This window comes from Schistocerca nitens, chromosome 3 (assembly GCF_023898315.1).
Source record: "Schistocerca nitens isolate TAMUIC-IGC-003100 chromosome 3, iqSchNite1.1, whole genome shotgun sequence".
In the NCBI taxonomy this organism is placed as follows: Eukaryota; Metazoa; Arthropoda; class Insecta; order Orthoptera; family Acrididae; genus Schistocerca; species Schistocerca nitens.
In genome coordinates this window covers 466,861,126-466,880,133 of record NC_064616.1, presented here as the reverse complement: position 1 = coordinate 466,880,133, position 19,008 = coordinate 466,861,126, and the positions used below count along the sequence as shown (strand labels likewise).

At 39.9% G+C, this 19,008-nt stretch overlaps 1 protein-coding gene across 1 annotated transcript; it reads left to right on the top strand.

Annotated features, from left to right (window-relative positions):
- Positions 1 to 2,335: 2,335 nt before the first annotated feature.
- LOC126249624 (26S proteasome non-ATPase regulatory subunit 9) lies at positions 2,336 to 3,907 on the top strand. The gene has a single exon (XM_049951295.1). It carries the CDS (start codon positions 2,504 to 2,506, stop codon positions 3,116 to 3,118), a length of 615 nt encoding a protein of 204 aa, XP_049807252.1. The 5' UTR covers positions 2,336 to 2,503; the 3' UTR covers positions 3,119 to 3,907.
- Positions 3,908 to 19,008: the final 15,101 nt, after the last annotated feature.

The following is a 19,008-nucleotide window of genomic DNA, read 5'->3' as shown; positions in this document are numbered from 1 at the left end:
ATGAGTAGTTTGCAGGTCTGTGTGCTGTGTACTTCATTATTTCGACAGTTTACAATCAGTGAGCGTGTCTGCAGAGAGTTTTACATGCATTTTTTGACAATTTACGAGTTGTTTCCATGTCTGCACATCAGTGCACTGCATCATTTCCATCGCTAAATAAATTGCTCCGAAATAAATAAAGTCAGTCCTTCCTCTCTTCAGAACCCCAGAACAGGCTGAGCCCTTTTCCCGCCATTTTCCCCCCAGATCACCATCTGGGATTATGTCACGGGAGGGATGATGGTGAACTCTGGTTGCAGTAACGTGTATTAGGTAGTTGGACTCCGGACCTCATGGTGAACAGACTGGATAGAGATACTGCCTCAAATTGTTTAAATAAAGACTGCATGCAAAATAAAGACTGCACGCAAAATAAAGACTTACCTCCATCCTATCCAGCACAGGCTGAGTCCTTTTCCCATCAATTCCAAGGAAAAGGTGGCGGTCGGAGGAGGTAGCTCAAGTGACATAGTTTACCGCCAAAATTGTCCTGCGATTTTCTTAGGTTACTGGAGGTAGCCCAAAAGACTTTTTTCCCGCCATTTTCTTATGTTGGTGGAGGTAGCCGAAGTGCCCTTTTTTGCCTGCCAAAATATGAACTTCCCGCCATTTTCAGAGGGAGGGGGTTATGTTAGTGGAGTTGACCTATTTTCCCGCCAAAATTTGAACTTCCTGCCATGAATTCATTGCAATATTGCCACATCTATTGCCACCATTTCGAATAAATTTGGCAACAATGCAACATGGGGCAGAGCGAACTTTGTCTCCGTACTCCTATATAGTTAGAACAAAGTTCATTACACCAAAAATAAAAAAATTCGCTGGTGTATCTAATATCGAGAAGCTTTGGCGATAACGCTACATATATTCTCCATGGTCTGACTTTGGTTAACTTCAAATATTGCACACAAACATGGCTCTTAACAAACTCCACCAGCAGAGCATACAACTGCAAGAACCTCATTGTTCTGGCTATATCGTCACCCATTACGGCATACAAAGATCTGTTAGTAAATTTCGTCGTAATATCCATAAATAACAGCAATGCAAGACAAATAGTAAACCTCCAGCTATCAACATGCTGAACTAACAATTCCAAAGGCGAAAACAAATCTCTAGTTAATAACTACCGATAATCTGATAAATCACTAACAGAGCTCCGAACAGGCAATTCCAATAGGAGGCAGACATGTAATGTACAATGCCTGACAAACAGAACTGCATCAGTCCAATCACTCATGAACACCACTACAAAGTAACTTCGAAACATCAACATTCAACATAAAAGAGTGTTACTACATGCTATAAAACGTGATCCATTTAGAATACGTCGTGACTGTAGCTCGAGTCGTTCAGACATGACGTCACACAACACACTACCGATGCCAACTATAAATGCAAGCCTGAGCGCACGTCTGTGTAACGTCAACGAGGTGGTGTTGTGCCTGCCAACACAAACGCATGGAGCCCAAGGCCCGTATTACACCGTTAAAAGATGTTTGTCAAAGGGGTCTTAAAATTTCTTTGAGCAAACTATTTCACTGGAGCTATTACACGATCGTAAAATTTTTCATCATAGTTGTTTGGGAATCGAAGCCGAACAGCTAATCGCCTGCACGACTGCATTATCATGTTCGTGGTGAGCGCATTGGTTGAAAAGAAAGAGAAATGGAAACCATTGTGGGTGAAACCATGGATAGCGAGAAGTGAAGCTCCAAGTGTTCACCAGAATTTGCTTCTTAAGATACAGTGCGAGGGCATAAAGGACAACGAAAATTATTTGAGAATAGGGGAGAAACGTTTCAATTTGCCTTCATGAAAGTGGCCCCTCAAATTGGCATACACAATACCCATTTAATAAATGTGATTTATTAATTTCGTTCGACACTAAGCTCCCCAGGACTTAACGGTATCCACCAGCATCAAAGTATTTTATAATTTTTAGATCTGCCACACTCATCACTCATTTTTAACACACTATTCTTGCAGACGGCCAGTACATAAAATTAATAAAGCGCGCCGAAATACTCGGCATATTCCTCAGTTTTTGCCAACCTATATGGGTGGGAAAGTCGTTCGTCGAATAACCATTCAGGAAATATATGGCGTGGTACTGTGCTTACTCACAGTTATACGGAAGGTAGCCTTTTCCTTCAATATCTCTTCCTGGTTTTACCCCATCATCATACAACTGTGTGTTACGTAAATGAATATGATTGTTAGTATTTCGAAACCATTTTGTAACTTTTATAGCATGGCGACACTGTTTTATAGCAATTTACTTTGATGTAAATAATATCGTTGAAGGATAGTAAATGTCGAGTTGCAGTGGCTTGTGTTTAGTGTTGGTAAATAAAGTGAAATGTGAAGCTCGTGGCAATGTATTTTGTCGCTAGTGACATGTAATTTTCTGCATTTCTAGTTCTTTGAGAACGCTGGTTGTCATTACACAGTTGTCCACATTATGTCTATGATGGATACGTCGAACGAAGTCTCACGAGAAGAGGTGCTGCAATTGATTGCAGAGAAAGAGAGTATGGAAAAGCAGTTACTTTCTTTATATTCTGTGTTATCAAAGAATGGGGTTGGAATGACAGACCCTCTCGTTGATTCAGAAGACTACCCAAGGTCTGACATAGATGTGTATGAAGTAAGAGCAGCAAGGCAGAGAATAATATGCCTTCGAAATGATCTAAGAAACATGATGGTAGAAATTGAAGAAAAGCTGCATGCTCTCCATGCCGCATCGAAAGACAGTATAGAAATGTGTGTTCCAACAGAACGAGCAAACACACAGCCTGTCGCAAAAGTAGCCTGGGTTGCTGCACATTCTCCAGCAGATCGTGCAGGCCTTATTGAAGGCGATGAAATAGTGGAATTTGGTTCACTGAATAGTAGTAATTTTAGGAGTATTTCAGATTTTAGCGTCGTTGTTCAGAATTCTGTTGGACGGAAGATAAACGTGAAACTTAAACGGATGGGGAATTTCGTAAACGTTCATATGATTCCTGCATCATGGTCGCCAGGTGGTGGACTTTTGGGTTGTAAAATCGTCGAACTTACTGAAAATGCGATGTGAATGAAAACCTCGAAGTCCAGTTTTCAGAAAATTATGGGATACTCCGTTTCGTGCAAATGGAGAACTGTTTGTTATATATCACTCCGAACACTAGTTCTGTGTGAAGATGTTTTTTCTCCCCATTAAAAACGTCATTCACTGTATTGGAAATTATTTCAACGTGGATTGGAGAATTTAAATGTTTATTGTAGACACCTCAGCTTATTATTTGCCCCCGTGTTGGTTAAATTGCTACTTTCAAAACTTATCTGAATATACTGTATTCAGTCTTGAAACAATTGTGTGTGAAACAGATAGTAATGCAGTATAGTATTTACAGAATCGGAAAGAAGTCGAAGATTTCCGTAGTGTTTTCCCGCAGTATTCATTTTGAACCATATGAGTGCAATAAAAAGTTATAGCAGCAGTTTCTTAACTAATCGAGCCACAAAACGCATCTCCGTTATTAAATTATAACAAGAGACACGCAGATATTACTGTTATTCTTCATGTAATCAATCATGTGAATGTGGTACAGCTGTTTTCCCTTTTGGGAACGTTTGAGCTGTGTGATGACTTGCAAGTTTCCTGTGCAAAAGTATACTTTCATGTTATCTCATCTACATGTATTAAACTTCACTTATCTATACAGTTTCGCTCTATAACTGTAAACATGAATTTTCTTGTGTTTGTAGAATATGGATCAATGCCTTTGAAAATGGAAAAAAAAAGTGTTATCTGTAATGTAAGTGTTGCAGTTTTTTCAGTAGCAGCAAACGTAATAAAAGAATTGGGTGTAAATTACTATAATTGCTCTGTTCAAGCTGTATTGTACTGTTTTAAAAATGCGAAGTGTTGACAAACAAAAATAAAATAGTAACTAGCTGGATTTATGATATTGTTCCCTTTATCCCCAAAGATTCTTATCGAAAATGGACTTAATCATTAAATTATTGCATTTCTAAATGACACGTGTAACTACTTTTCAACATTCAATTTTATTATCTGAAAATATTGGATGTGTTCATTTCAGAATGAAAATATCTCATTTTTTGAATGTACAAAGGGTGATGGATGTTTTCTGCCATTTATTTTATTGAGACGTAAAAGAGGTTTATGTTACTTACATCTCAGCCAAGCAAAAGTTTTCAAGAGTGTAATAAGACTCATTTGTGGTGTGAATTCAAGAACATCGTGAAAAAACCTGTTCAAAGAACTGGGTAAATATTCCAACCACTGTGTCTCAGTATATTTATTCCTGAATGAAATTTGCTGCAAATAATATGTGTCTGTTTCTAACCAATAGCTCAATACATAGTATCAGTACTAGGAATAAAACCAATCTACACAAAGACCTAAAATCACTTACCTTGGTCCAAAAAGGGGGACACTTTTGCAATGAATTGCAGCAACTATTAAAAACTTTGTTTCAGATAAAGCACAGTTTAAACAGAGTTTGAAATACCTTTTGTAGGCAGCTCCCCCCACTCTAAATATGAATATGTTAATAGGGACTGCTAATCATTACTGATGTGATGTCATGGAAGTAGGTTCTAGCAGCCTCATCTATGAATCCTGGTAACATTGTGAGATAACGAGAGAAGCAGCACTAGGTACTATTCTGTTGATATAAAATGCTATCTTAACAAATCTGTATTGCTGTTATATTGAATGAATTTCTTATAGTGGTGTATAGTATTTTGTTGTTGGATTGATATAAATAGATTTTGAATTAGGTACAAAAGTGGAAGATTGATGCAATGATCATTCCGTGACAAGTCAACTGAGCCATCTCGCCCACCCTCTCAGGTTTGGATGAAACTTATTATTTGTACTCCATACAGGTACAAGGAGCAATACCAAGTTTTTATCAGTATACCTCTTCACATTTCTATCTTATGGTATCTCATAATTCTGATTGAAACTATTCAATTGTCTCAGAAAATTTATTACGTTTTAAAGGTTTGAATTTTTTTTTTTTTTAAACTTTTAATGCTGTTCGGCACTGTTAATTGTTATAATAAATAATGTTTAGGTTAGAAACCAATGAATAAGTGCTGACAAGCATGTTGAATTTCTGAGGAAGTGGCAACAGTTGAAAATGTCATGACCAATTTCCAGATATACAGGTATTGATGACAAAACTGAAATTTGATTAAAATATTAAACAAATAGACTTAATTAACAGGATTAAAAAAGTATGGTATTAAAACAGTTTCTAAATACAGTAAGGGAACAGAAACTCTCTTAAGATAGCAAATGCATTGCTCATTATTGTGGAAATTATGGTAATTATCCCTTGAAATGCGATATTCAATGTAATAGCATTTTTTTTTCCCCTTCAAAGGAAAATACAAGAGATTGAAGGGTATATATTTCTTCCTGTCTCAATGGTTTTGTACTTAAATGTAGTGTCCTTTTTTCCCAGTCCTTATACTTTTTGCTGTATAATCACCAAATTTCATAAGGAATTGATAAAAATATTGCAGTTTATTTTCAGAATGTTAGAAAGTGTCATTTTGCACAATCACAGTGATAAAAGATCAAAAAATTTTGTAATGCCGGAAAATGAACATTGAGAGAGAAATTGCGAAACATTGGTAATAATACTTACCTTTGTAGAGCAAATAAGCAAGGTTAGTTTTATTACAATGTACTATGGTGGTAAAAAAAAAGGCTTTTTGTGGTTTAGGTGTAGATGTTTATGTGGAATAACCCACAGATTTTGTTCCTTTTGAATGTCATCTATGCACAGTCGCAGGAGTGAGCCTTTTACCAGGCATTACTAAATAAATTCATGCTGTGTGGCAAATGTTAAATTGCATTATGACATGAAAATATAAAGAAGGTGCTTCTTATTGCAATCTGTTTTGTGATTCTTTTCCTTCCATTCACAGGTAACACATGAGAAGAAAAATTGCTGTCGACTTTCCTGGTCCGATATTGTCGTCTTGGATCCCTTGTGATCCCCATCGAAAATAATGAATGGGGCTTTATAAGATCCATTAGTGACAAATAATTGTTAAACTTTTTAGATAAGGCTTTAATGAGAAAGTCAGTGATTTTCTTTGAGCACTCACAGTTCAGGTTTTTCATTATTCCAGTCACATATTTCTGGCTGTCAAACAACATGACTATCATGCTGTCCTCCTTTTACACTCAGTAACCATGATAGCCTAACATTATTTTGTATATTCCTTGCACTGGAGCAGTATTATAATATGAGTCACACTAGCTTTGTATTTATTGTGAGCATTGATTGAATTCTTGGGATGGGTTTAGATCATTAGTATGTTCTAGGATTTCTTTCTTTTACTTGTTCTTTCTCTTACCTCTGGTAAGACTTTGTTCATAATAAAAATATAAAGTTGCACCATGATATGGAGTCCATGTTAAAACTATAGTCTCTCATATAAATGGGCGGGTCAGGAAGTTAAAAGGTAAGTAGGAAAGGGCATACCACCTCCAACAGGAGCATACCTAGTTAAGCACTGTCATATTCAAACCAACCTTTGGGCTGAGAACAGTTTATTTAAGACCAACTTATGGAAGATTACTATGTGCTGTACTATGACAAATTATGTAATCTTTCTCTTTTTGCATTTTCACAGATTGTTATATCCAAATATTTTTACAAAAAAATCAAAGGGTAAATATTGAGTGTGTAAGATGCTGCAACCTTAATAGAGCATTTACACTCATGAGCCAAAACATTGTGACCACTCCCACCACAAGACTGAATGAAACCTGGCATTGTGGCTTTGTGATCCAGTAAGGAAAGTATACAAGGGGAACAGAGACAAATGGAGAATCATTGTAATGATGATACTGGCGACAAATGGGGAAATCCTTCGACATAAGCAACTTCTACAAGGGGCAGATTGTTATGGCCTGGCACTTGGGAATGAGCATTGAGTCAAGAGGAATGTTCAATATGAGTCATCGGATTTGGCCACCAACATAATGTTAATTACTGCTATCATGAGACTTTTTTGCAGATATTCACAGTTTTATTGTTAACTTGTGAAACCAATGAATATGAAGCTAAAAAAACTGGTTGTGGTGACAGATTGATCTGTAGCTCAGCCCGAGTTCTAGGTTAAGTTGGAAGGTGACAGTTTGGTTGTGAGTTGGTGAAACCAATGAGTGTGTGACTAAAAAGAAAAAAGTCTGGTAGTGGTGACAGTCTTATTTGTAGCTTAGTCCATTTGAGAAAATTATCACGTTATAGTCGCCACATAGTTTACAGCAGTTTTCATGTGTTTCCTATGTCACCAGTCAAAGGTAATGACTCACATTGAACATTGCTCTATATCCATGAGCATCCTGGAAATAGCAACACTGGTCAGCCCTTTGCGTGCTATTGTTGTGAACTGATTTAAGAACGGTGAAACCATGAGTACGTGACAAGGGGCTGGATGTCCACACCTCATCACAGAATGTGGACATCAAAGGCTTGGCCACTTTATAAGCAGGATATGCAGAAATCTGTGGCAGGTCTGACAACAGTTTACAATTGTTCAGGCACAAGTGTCTTGGAGCACACCATTCAGTGCACACACATCTTAATGTTTCCATATTGACCCCACAACATTGATAATTATGATGTCAGTTGGTATAAGATCATTGAGATTTGACAGTGGATTGATGGAGTTGTGTCACCTTGTCAGATGAATCACGTCTCTTGTTACACCAGCTCTGTGGTTGGGTCCTGTTACACCATCAGAAAATTAATATTACCCCAGGCTATCATTTGGTTTCTTTTGTCTACCTTTTTCTTTTGTCTTACCTTTCTCAGGCGTGGATCTATATTCTGTAATAATGACGGAGGAGTTTTTCGGTACCAGCAATTCAGGAGCATAGACCTCAATTTGTTGATCCTAGCTGAAACTACGTGTTTAAGTAGCTGTGAACTTAGTGTTATTTTTAACCCACATGTCAACTACTTCTCTCTCTCTCTCTCTCTCTCTCTCTCTCTCTCTCTCTCTCTCTCTCGATATTTCCCATAATAAATAAGCTGTTGTTGCATATGTAGTCTTTTATTTTTAAGATATGGATTCCATTTTAACATGGTGCTCAGATAGATATAATACTTACTTTTGACAGTGTAGATTGTGAGAACAGATAATTTAGCCCTCTAACATTATGATACATGATGGTAAGCTTACTCAAATAATTTCTTTAGTGCCTCACATTTCACAGCTTTTAAAGTATTTGTTTGAATAAGGTATAGGCTGTGTCTTGAGTACCTTCACGTCCAAATAGGAGCTATTGGCACAGTACTGATGTAACCCCCATCCAAAGTCAACAACAACCCAGTCAGTTCATGGTTAACTCACCTGTTAGTATTATTTGTCCAAGGTTATCATGCTCCGCAGAATCTCAATAAAGCTCACATTTGTGGATGAGGTTGCTGCATCTAGCTTATCCATGTCACTTCTGATTCTTATAATGAATTCTTGCTCAGGCTGTTTCCTACCCCCCCCCCCCCCCCCCTTTTCTCTACTTTACTCAAATCCCCTGTTATTTTTCCATGGCTAGCACAAGGTTGTGCAACACTTGTGACCCGATACTGTCTTGCAGTTTGTCCAGAAAAACTGCTACCAAGTAGCAATACATTCCTTTTTTTACTGAACTCTGTTTTTGGCCTGTCTCTTAAACTTTTATTAACCGTCTTCTGTGCCCTGCTTTCGCTGCTGTTGAATGAGGCTGCTCCTACTCAACAGCAGGCTACATCTGATATTGATCTAAATGGTAACAGAACTATCTGAACTATTCCAATTTCACTCCTCCAAGTTACCTTTTCCCATGTTTCACTTTCCTGTTGCTCCATCAAGTGTGCTGTTTCAATTTTTGCTGCCCCAGTGTCTGCCTGGGAGGCATATTTTGATTTAGGGTCCCTCAAGGCATTAGTTTTTTTGATAAAACATCAGTTGTTAAACAAGAAGATTATAATAGTTGTTCTCAAAATTTGCGTTGTATTGTTTTAAACAATCTTATGAAACTGGCGAGAAATTTATTGTGTGTATGTATACTACAGGCTGTGCTCTTTTGGAAAGCATTAGAACAAAAATCCATATAGCTCGATCTTCCAGTGGAGGTGAGCAGTCAAACAGAATCAAAATGGAAATGCAGTGGTTGGTACAAAAAGAGTTATTGTATCTTGAGTGAAATTTTCTAAGTGATTGCAGTGAATGTAAATGGACATCTTCTTCAACAGAAATGAGATTCGTTCTCATAATAAATACATAAAGGAAAGTAATGGTAGTTGGGGTTTGTTGTCTCATTGATAATGAGTTCATTAGAGACAGAGGACAAAACTGGATTGGAGAAGGATGGGAAAGGAAATAGGCGGCATCCTTTTCAAAGGAACCTGTGTAGCATTTGCCTTAAGTGATTTATGGTTCCTATGAAAACCGAAATCATGATGACTGACTGTGCTTTTTAACTGCTGTCCTTCCAAATCCAAGTCTTTTGTCTGAAGTATTGTGTCACCTGACTCATTTGTAAATAAAAAGGGGCAGTGGCTCAGTCATGGATCATTTACTGCTTGAATGTCAAAAAATTGGTGTTCATTGTAGCAATAGCAACTGGCTTGCATCTTACAGAAAACTTAGAAGATTATTACATATCTTTTTTTGTATAATATATATTCATATATATCTCATGAAAAGACCATAAAGATTGCTCTTCCCACAAATTATTTAAAAATTAGGCTTGGACATGTTGCTATATTGACATTATAGTCATGATCTTGCAGTAACTACTTTTCCTCTGTACAATCTACTCATAGAGTTTTTACAGAGCACCAGGGCTGAGGTTTACAACATTGTCAAACAAGCTGTACATGACTGGCCCAGACACCACTTAAATTAGGAAATTCACAGCAAGAGAGAACAGTGAAAGTTTCATTGACATTTAATAATTACTGAATCTATGAGAAAGGATTCTCACAATTTCAAGAGACATGGTGGCAAAAACAAATTTAATGTAAAATTGCAAATTTTGCTAATGTGCAACAACTGTGAATTATGCAACAGTCCCCATTGTCGTGTTCTGTGTGATATAGCCACTGTCAGTCATGGAGTTGAAATGGAGCTGTGTCCTTAAGATGGATGTTTTTTACTCCATAATACAAATTGCATTACAGTAAGAACAGTATGCAACTGATGTTTATGAGCACTTGGAAACTACAGGGGTACAAAATTTTGAAGTAAACATAAGTAACATCGATAAAGAATGATACTGCCCGAACAGATCAAGAGTATACTCTTTTTTTAATTTTTTCTTAGCATTAATCCTGTCTTGTACAGAGTCTACTGTACTCAATACTTGGAAAATTTATTTTATTCAACAAAATGGCTGGATGTCCTTGTTGTTGTCATAGTCATCAGTTACTTGAAGGCCCCAGTATATGATCAAACAATTTGCTCGACTTAATGTATTTGACAAATTATTTGCCAGTGTGCTGCTTTGTTTAGAAAGTGTTTGAGAAAAATGTTGATTGGATGCTGATCTGACAAACAAGTTTTGCTGTTTGCACATGCATTTGCCGACCAATAGCCAGTTACTTGCCTGTTATGTATAACATCAACATATCTGACAGCTGGAGCAGATTCTGAAGCTTTAATGTTTGTATCCAACATTGCACCTCCTACATTGCCCACTAGTATCAAGATACTTCTTGACATGATGCACACAGCATGACAGATGTTTCAAAAGTGAGTTTAAATTTGACAAACTTGTCTGGTACATCTGTGTGCTTGTGCAACAAACATGAGGATAGAAAACAGAAAATTTGTCAAGGGGCCTTAAGGGAGGGAACTCATGTGTGCCACCTGTCTGTGAATTGTGTAAATTTTGTTCTGTGTATGATTGTATTCTAACTGCTTCTGTATCATATTTTCTGAGGTAGAAATTGGGACCAGACTAGCATTTTCCTAAATGAGTGTAGGAAACCCATTAAAAACCACACTCAGTCTACCCACTGCGCCAGCCATGGACCATAATCTGCCACATGGATTTGATCCTAACTTATCTTCCTGTCTTGCAAAGTAGCCTGCTGTACATTCTACTACACAAACAGATCAAGAATATGACTCTTCGTCTAGAATAAAATGGTAATAGTAGCAATTTGAATTCTTGGGGAAAGAAACATCAGAACTGCTTAGAAAAAGTTTGTTTCCAATCATAAACTTGTAGGATTAAAACAATGAGAGTCATTGTCACAATAGAATACAAAAAAAAATGTGTTATGATAAAATACAAATAATAATGGTGTATTATCCATCTAAGACACTAACTTAATTTTTAAGGTAGTTGATAATAAGATACTGTGATATTATTTGACTGAAACCATTGAATGCACTAATAGGGCTGTTATGGTGAACGTAATATGACTGACACCATTTCCATAACAACAATATTGGCTTGTGATCAGTTTTTGCTACCCACTCCAATAAAAACCAATTTCCTAAATGAAAAATTTGTTGTAGTGAAATAATTTTCAGTTATAATGACGGCACAGGAATTTCAGAAATGCGAGTATCTTGGTCGGGCACACAGTTTTAATCTGCCAGGAAGTTTCATATCAGCGCACACTCCGCTGCAGAGTGAAAATCTCATTCTGGAAACATCCCCCAGGGTGTGGCTAAGCCATGTCTCCGCTATATCCTTTCTTTCAGGAGTGCTAGTTCTGCAAGGTTCGCAGGAGAGCTTCTGTAAAGTTTAGAAGATAGGAGACGAGATACTGGCAGAAGTGAAGCTGTGAGACCGGGCGTGAGTTGTGCTTCGGTAGCTCAGATGGTAGAGCACTTGCCCGCGAAAGGCAAAGGTCCCGAGTTCGAGTCTCGGTCGGGCACACAGTTTTAATCTGCCACGAACTTTAATATCAGCGCACACTCCGCTGCAGAGTGAAAATCTCATGCTGGAAACATCCCCCAGGCTGTGGCTAAGCCATGTCTCCGCTATATCCTTTCTTTCAGGAGTGCTAGTTCTGCAAGGTTCGCAGGAGAGCTTCTGTAAAGTTTGGAAGGTAGGAGACGAGATACTGGCAGAAGTGAAGCTGTGAGTCCGGGCGTGAGTCGTGCTTTGGTAGCTCAGATGGTAGAGCACTTGCCCGCGAAAGGCAAAGGTCCCGAGTTCGAGTCTCGGTCGGGCACACAGTTTTAATCTGCCAGGAAGTTTCATATCAGCGCACACTCCGCTGCAGAGTGAAAATCTCATTCTGGAAACATCCCCCAGGGTGTGGCTAAGCCATGTCTCCGCTATATCCTTTCTATCAGGAGTGCTAGTTCTGCAAGGTTCGCAGGAGAGCTTCTGTAAAGTTTAGAAGATAGGAGACGAGATACTGGCAGAAGTGAAGCTGTGAGACCGGGCATGAGTTGTGCTTCGGTAGCTCAGATGGTAGAGCACTTGCCCGCGAAAGGCAAAGGTCCCGAGTTCGAGTCTCGGTCGGGCACACAGTTTTAATCTGCCACGAACTTTAATATCAGCGCACACTCCGCTGCAGAGTGAAAATCTCATGCTGGAAACATCCCCCAGGCTGTGGCTAAGCCATGTCTCCGCTATATCCTTTCTTTCAGGAGTGCTAGTTCTGCAAGGTTCGCAGGAGAGCTTCTGTAAAGTTTGGAAGGTAGGAGACGAGATACTGGCAGAAGTGAAGCTGTGAGTCCGGGCGTGAGTCGTGCTTTGGTAGCTCAGATGGTAGAGCACTTGCCCGCGAAAGGCAAAGGTCCCGAGTTCGAGTCTCGGTCGGGCACACAGTTTTAATCTGCCAGGAAGTTTCATATCAGCGCACACTCCGCTGCAGAGTGAAAATCTCATTCTGGAAACATCCCCCAGGCTGTGGCTAAGCCATGTCTCCGCTATATCCTTTCTTTCAGGAGTGCTAGTTCTGCAAGGTTCGCAGGAGAGCTTCTGTAAAGTTTGGAAGGTAGGAGACGAGATACTGGCAGAAGTGAAGCTGTGAGACCGGGCGTGAGTCGTGCTTCAGTAGCTCAGATGGTAGAGCACTTGCCCGCGAAAGGCAAAGGTCCCGAGTTCGAGTCACGGTCGGGCACACAGTTTTAATCTGCTAGGAAGTTTCATATCAGCGCACACTCCGCTGCAGAGTGAAAACCTCATTCTGTATGGTGGATGTTCCAGCACCTCGAATCTCAATTCCTTTATTGCGTCGGCTGTCCGTTTGGCAGTATGTGGGCGGTCGTTATCTTTCTGCAGGATGACACCTCTTCACAGGTGTCCACGATGTTTGGATCTGATTGCAGGTTTTAGTTTCTTACGCAACACATCACATCCACCATACAATACAGGCCTGGCTCTTAAGCCTCGTTTATGCTGGGGCGACGTCTCGCAACATTGTGGCATGTTACGGAAATGTGGCGTGCGTCGTCTTGTCATTTAGTTCTAAATGTTTTGAAAGGCTTATCTACTACATAACACTTCTTCAAAATTAATAATCAAACATAATAATAGTATTAATAGTAAGACTGTATTAAAAACTTTCAGTGTTCGGCTCCGCAAATTTAAATTATATGTAACGTTTTACTCCAGTGCGTGGGGAATAAACATCCCAGGTTGGGATGCATAAACTAAAACCAGAGGAGGGGATGGTCTGATGCAGAGGGGGGGAAATCCCCCCCATTCCCCCCTGCAAATCGCACACTGGGGTACAATACCAAACAAGTTTGTCAAGGACTCGACAATACTGACCAACAGTAGTAAAATTGCCAAAAGGTGGAAGCAGTGCTTTGACTAACTTTTCAACTGTGATGAACCTGAAGTACAGTTTGATTTCCAGTGTGTAACCACAGCTGACCCTGATTAACACCCCCCTCTCCCCACCCCCACATTAGGTGAGATCAAAACATAAATCAAATAGCTTAAGAAAAAGAGCCCCGATGAAGGTGGAATACATCTACATTTATACTCCGCAAGCTACCCAACAGTGTGTGGCAGAGGGCACTTTACGTGCCACTGTCATTACCTCCCTTTCCTGTTCCAGTCACGTATGGTTCGCGGGAAGAATGACTGCCGGGAAGCCTCTGTACGGGCTCGAATCTCTATAATTTTACATTCGTGATCTCCTAGGGAGGTATAAGTAGGGGGAAATAATATATTCAATACCTCATCCAGAAACGCACCCTCTCGAAACCTGGACAGCAAGCTACACCGCGATGCAGAGCACCTCTCTTGCAAAGTCTGCCACTTGAGTTTGCTAAACATCTCCATAACGCCATCACGCTTACCAAATAACCCTGTGACGAATTGCGCCACTCTTCTTTGGATCTTCTCTATCTCCTCTGTCAACCCGACCTGGTACGGATCCCACACTGATAAGCAATAATCAAGTACAGGTCGAACGAGTGTTTTGTAAGCCATCTCCTTTGTTGATGGACTACATTCTCTAAGGACTCTCCCAATGAATCTCAACCTGGCACCCAGCTTAACAACAATTAATTTTATATGATCATTCCTCTTCAAATCGTTCCGTATGCATACTCCCAGATATTTTACAGAAGTAACTGCTACCAATGTTTGTTCCGCTATCATATAATCATACAATAAAGGATCCTTCTTTCTATGTATTCGCAATACATTACATTTGTCTATGTTAAGGGTCAGTTGCCACTCCCTGCACCAAGTGCCTATCCACTGCAGATCTTCCTGCATTTCGCTGCAATTTTCTAATGCTAAAACTTCTCTGTATACTACAGCATTATCCGCGAAAAGCCGCATGGAACTTCCGACACTATCTACTAGGTCATTTATATATATTGTGAAAAGCAATGGTCCCATAACACTCCCCTGTGGCACGCCAGAGGTTACTTTAACGCCTGTAGATGTCTCTCCATTGAGAACAACATGCTGTGTTCTGTTTGCTAAAAACTCTTCAATCCAGCCACACAGCTGGTCTGATATTCCCTAGGCTCTTACTTTGTTTATCAGGCGACAGTGCGGAACTGTATCGAACGCCTTCCGGAAGTCAAGGAAAATGGCGTCTACCTGGGAGCCTGTATCTAATATTTTCTGGGTCTCATGAACAAATAAAGTGAGTTGGGTTTCACACGATCGCTGTTCCCGGAATCCATGTTGATTCCTACAGAGTAGATTCTGGATTTCCAGAAATGACATGATACGCGAGCAAAAATCATGTTCTAAAATTCTACAACAGATCAATTTCAGAGATATAGGCCTATAGTTTCGCACATATGCTCGACGACCCTTCTTGAAAACTAGTACTACCTGTGCTCTTTTCCAATCATTTGGAACCTTCCGTTCCTCTAGAGACTTGCGGTTCACGGCTGTTAGAAGGGGGGCAAGTTCTTTCGCGTACTCTGTATAGAATCGAATTGGTATCCCGTCAGGTCCAGTGGACTTTCCTCTGTTGAGTGATTTCAGTTTCTTTTCTATTCCTTGGACACTTATTTCGATGTCAGCCATTTTTTCGTCTGTGCGAGGATTTAGAGAAGGAACTGCAGTGCAGTCTTCGTCTGTGAAACAGCTTTGGGAAAAGGTGTTTAGTATGACAGTTTTACGCGTGTCATCCTCTGTTTCAATGCCATCATCATCCCAGAGTGTCTGGATATCCTGTTTCGATCCACTTACTGATTTAACGTAAGACCTGAACTTCCTAGGATTTTCTGTCAAGTTGGTACATAGAATTTTACTTTCGAATTCACTGAACGCTTCACGCATAGCCCTCCTTACGCTAACTTTGACATCATTTAGCTTCTGTTTTCCTGAGAGGTTTTGGCTGCGTTTAAACTTGCAATAAAGCTCTCTTTGCTTTCGCAGTAGTTTCCTAACTTTGTTGTTGAACCACGGTGGGTTTTTCCCGTCCCTCATAGCTTTACTCGGCACGCACCTGTCTAAAACGCATTTTCGATTGCCTTGAACTTTTTCCATAAACACTCAACATCGTCAGTGTCGGAACAGAAATTTTCGTTTTGATCTGTTAGGTAGTCGGTGTCTACAGCTTTACACATGCCGTGATGATCCAGGCAGGAGGCGAGAAACTTGCACAAAGAGTATACCAGCCTGATACAATCTGGACTAAAGAAGACCTACCAACAGAAATAAAACGGCTGTGATCTGTCCAATCCATAAGAAGGGTGACAAATTGAAATGTGAAAACTATCGTCGAATCTCCCTGCTTAATGTATGCAACAAGATCCTGTTCAACTGTCTCACACATAGAGTCCAACCCTTGGCACGATCAGTAATTGGTGAATACCAGGGAGGTTTTCGGCCATGACAGTCAACAGATCACATCTTCATTTCCTGCCAGCTCTCTGAGAAACTAAGAGAACATGGTAAAGAACTGCACATTTCATTTGTTGATTTCAAGAAGGTTAGTGACTGGGTACGTTGCAAAAGCCTGTTCAGTTGTCTAAAATGTGCCACAGAAACTCATCAACCAAGTAACAGATGACTTTGAAACTGTGACAGGTCTCAGGCAAGGATATGGTTTGTGTTCTATTCTGTTGTTTTGCCCTTGAGAACATCATGTGCGAGACTTTAAAGAGAACTTCAAAGGGGTCCAAGGTGAAGGGAAGAATCTGGCATATCTAGCCTAGACAGATGATATCTGCTTACACAGTAGCTCTGGAGAGTAATTGAAGCAAATGACCAGGGCATTGGAGATGGCCAGCAGCAAATTTGGGCTGCCTGAGATGGATTACTTTGCTATGACTCATCGACTAGGTTGAGATACTGTAGAACTGCAGTCACTGTGGGTGGGAGACCAGTCCTACAAGAGAGTTCACGAATTTCAATACTTGGGATCGCTTTTCGTATAGAACCCATTAGACGTAGCAGAGATCAGTGCTATGATCCAGGCAGGAAATCACTCCTTCTACAGCTTAATACAGCTGCTTCAGTCCAGATGTCTCCTGAGATGGTGAGGATTTGGCTATATAAAACTCTGATACAACCCATGGCACTATATGGCTGTGAGATGTGGAGTATCTGAAAGCAGGACTTCCAGAAACTTCTTGTATTTGAGAGGAAAGGGCTACAGAAGACCTTTGGTCCGAAGTTGGAGTCAAACACAGGTGAAAAGATCAGACACAACCGTGACCTAGTTATACACTTGACAGTAAAAAAAGTGGGTCACTGCAGAATACAAGCAACACAACGTAGCTGTGTTGCAGGTCCTCTAAACACCAAAACCCCGTGGCGTACAGTCGTTTGACTACACACAATGGGAACCGCAAGAGACTACTAGAGACCAAAGGTCTTTATGGCAGTCAGTCTAAGCGTCAATTAATATCGTCATACAAAACATCAGAAAACACGTTCTTAGCGATGAGACACCCCATAACACTCATAAACTAACCTTAATTACATTCCAAAAGTTCTGAGAAAACGGATTATTTTACATATATCGTACAGTAGTCCTTAGTCAAAATTAAATAATTGAGACAATGTATGGAGTTACAAAGCTGTACGACAATTGGAAAAAAGTTTTTCGCTCTCGGAAAGGTTTTCCATCCACGTGCTGAACGTCGCTCAACGGCGAGTGGCTCTGGAAACTGGATATTGGACGAACCAGTAAAAAAATGCGATTAACAGCAACAAGCACTCTACGGAAATCTCAACATTAACAGCGAATCACCAGTAATATCATTGTTTTCGTAACACATCAACAGCTACGTGTACACAAATTTGAACTTTAAATGACATGACCAACGTCGTCGTTCTGGACCTAGATTCAAACCCAGCACCTATAACCATTGCTAACTAAGCTAAGCTTTATTTGTGCCTTATTGAGACCCGTAGGCATAAAGAGACGTGAAGTATAGACATTTGCACCACTATTAGTTATCATTTCAGATCCTGAAAATAAATGACGAAAATGTTTGTACTGAATTGAGAATCCTGTCATAACAGTTACCTTCCTGGGAACTACCCCCAACGACGTTTAATATGGTGTCATTCTCAAGGAACAAGGTATGCTCATGTTTAAAATTTAAATGCCATAATGTAAAGCTTGTGACGGGGATGCGAACCCAGCACCTAATCGGATTATTACCGAAGTACGTAAAATCAGAACTTAAATACCAAATGTTTTCACCAATAGCGAGATGTTGGAACCTTAAATGACGATGGAATTGTTTTTGCCTGACTGGGATTCGGACCCAGCATCTAGCGCCGTCTTTTTCTAGCCAGGAACAGACGACAAATAGCTATTGTTGGTTCACCAGTAGCGTGGGGTGCGCATGTTTAGCAAGACATCAGGCGACGAAAAGTTCTGTGCTGAATGGAATACAAACCCCGCACACGTGGTCATGAAGACACTTTAACTATCAAATTCTTTTCCAATAATAGCTAGGAGTGGCATGTTTGTACTTTCAATGATGATCTCAACGAACACAACGTCAAACCCAAATCCGTTTTCGCCAGTAGGATGGAGAGGAATGTTTGAACTTGAAAAGATGTAAGGAAACGTTTGATCTTGCAATGTTGTGATAAATAGCTCATAATGTGGCTGTGAGTTGAAACGAACACGTTACAGCTGACAACGCAAGAGAGGTTGAAAATTCAACTTTTTTTCACTAGTAGTTCGGAGTGCACATGCCTAGGCTTGAAATGAAATACTGAATATTTTGTGCTGATCAGGATTCGAAACCAGATAGGTGTCTTTCGAGGAGGCCTAGAAGAGTTTGCAATCTTGGGGAACACAGTGAAATCGAATTTGAATCCCAGTCCAGCACCACGATTTTCAACGTCTCAGTTTCAAATAAAGTAAGAGCCTTGTGAACTTACATGGCCATTGGTTCATTAAATGAAATACGTTTTCTAGTTTACGACGGCTTGCTGGTCAGAGTGTCTCTGCCTTCCGGGGTTTCTCCATCTGTCACAGCTCAAACGAATGCCGCTCTACCCCAGTCGGCAGCGAAGGGATG